Consider the following 1,183-nt stretch of genomic DNA (forward strand, 5'->3'; position numbering starts at 1 on the left):
CAACTTTGCGGCAGGGCAGCGTGGAGGCGGAGCTTCCAACCTCAACTCTGCGGCAGGGCAGCGTGAAGGCGGAGTATTGTGGCTCTGCACCTCTGACCATGACATCATCCAGTGTCGAGGAAAAGGAGGCGGAGTTTGCTAGCTCCTGCTGGAAGCAGGTCTCAAATGCGGTGGAAAACGAGTCGGACTCGGTAGTTACTGTTTCGGGTGAAGTCGGAAAGGCGGGCGGCGTGATGTGGCGGCTGTAGAAACCAGGTGGTGGGACCAGGTCCAGGTCTTGGAGGTCCGGCTGCAGGATCACAGAGTCTCCGATGCCGCTGTCATCGGTGCGGCCGGAGGAGCAGCTGTTGTAGGCTGTGGTTTGAAAAAGGTGGGCGGAGCTAAACTCCGGTGAAATGTCCTCCACCCGAGTGGAGGAGAAAGTGTTGTAGCCGCTGCTGTTGTCGAGACTCCGCCCACAGACGATCATGTTGTCGGTCAGCTCGCCGCCGGTGCCCCACGGTGAGTCGTACCAGGAGCCGTCTGAGCTGAGCGAGCTGCCTTTACTGGTGCGAAGAGACGGTTCTGGAGCGGCGCCGAGCAAAGGACCCTGTGGCTCGACGGGGACCGCCCTGGCGCTGGTGAACGCCACCATCAAGCTGCCATCTTTCCTGGGCAGCACCTTCAGGCTGCCGCCATCGCCACTCTCTAGAGACGTTTGCTCACAGTCGCTCCCTCGGTATCCAAACGGACTCCTGCGGCCGCCCTGAGCCCGCTCCCCTCTGTAGAACCTCAGAGGAGAACCAGAGCTCAGCTTGGGGCTCCCTTGAGCTGCCGTGGGTCTGGACTCATAACGCCAGGAGGCGTTCTGGCTCTGGTAGCTCCGCCCCCAGCTCCTGGTGCTCCACCAGCTGCGGGCTGAAGGAACATCTTCCTTCTTGGAGAACCCGAACGAGGGTTTGACCGGAGACACGAAGGTGCTGGTACTGTCTGCATTTCCCATGACAACCTGAGGATGACATCATCAACATGAGACCGTCAGAGGCGGCGGAACAACCGGCCGTTTGTGAGGAACATGAACGCAACTAACGGGCTAACTAGCTAACAGGCTAACTAGCTAACAAACTAATGGGCTAATAGCCTGTAAATTAGTTAATCTGTTAGCCCATTAGCCTGTTAGCTAGTTAGCCCATTAGCCTGTTAG

The 1,183-nt window shown here is 58.5% G+C and overlaps 1 protein-coding gene across 1 annotated transcript in view; it reads right to left on the reverse strand.

Moving 5' to 3' along the window:
• The window catches only part of LOC119417978 (T-lymphoma invasion and metastasis-inducing protein 2-like), a 24,165-nt gene extending 23,183 nt beyond the window's left edge, over positions 1–982 (reverse strand). Inside the window, exon 1 of the mRNA XM_037685224.1 lies at positions 70–982. Coding sequence (XP_037541152.1) covers positions 70–982 — 913 coding nt within the window. The remainder of the gene's footprint in view (positions 1–69) is intronic.
• Between the last annotated feature and the right edge of the window lie 201 nt (positions 983–1,183).

Source organism: Nematolebias whitei, chromosome 12, assembly GCF_014905685.2.
Source record: "Nematolebias whitei isolate Nwh7 chromosome 12, NemWhi1, whole genome shotgun sequence".
In the NCBI taxonomy this organism is placed as follows: Eukaryota; Metazoa; Chordata; class Actinopteri; order Cyprinodontiformes; family Rivulidae; genus Nematolebias; species Nematolebias whitei.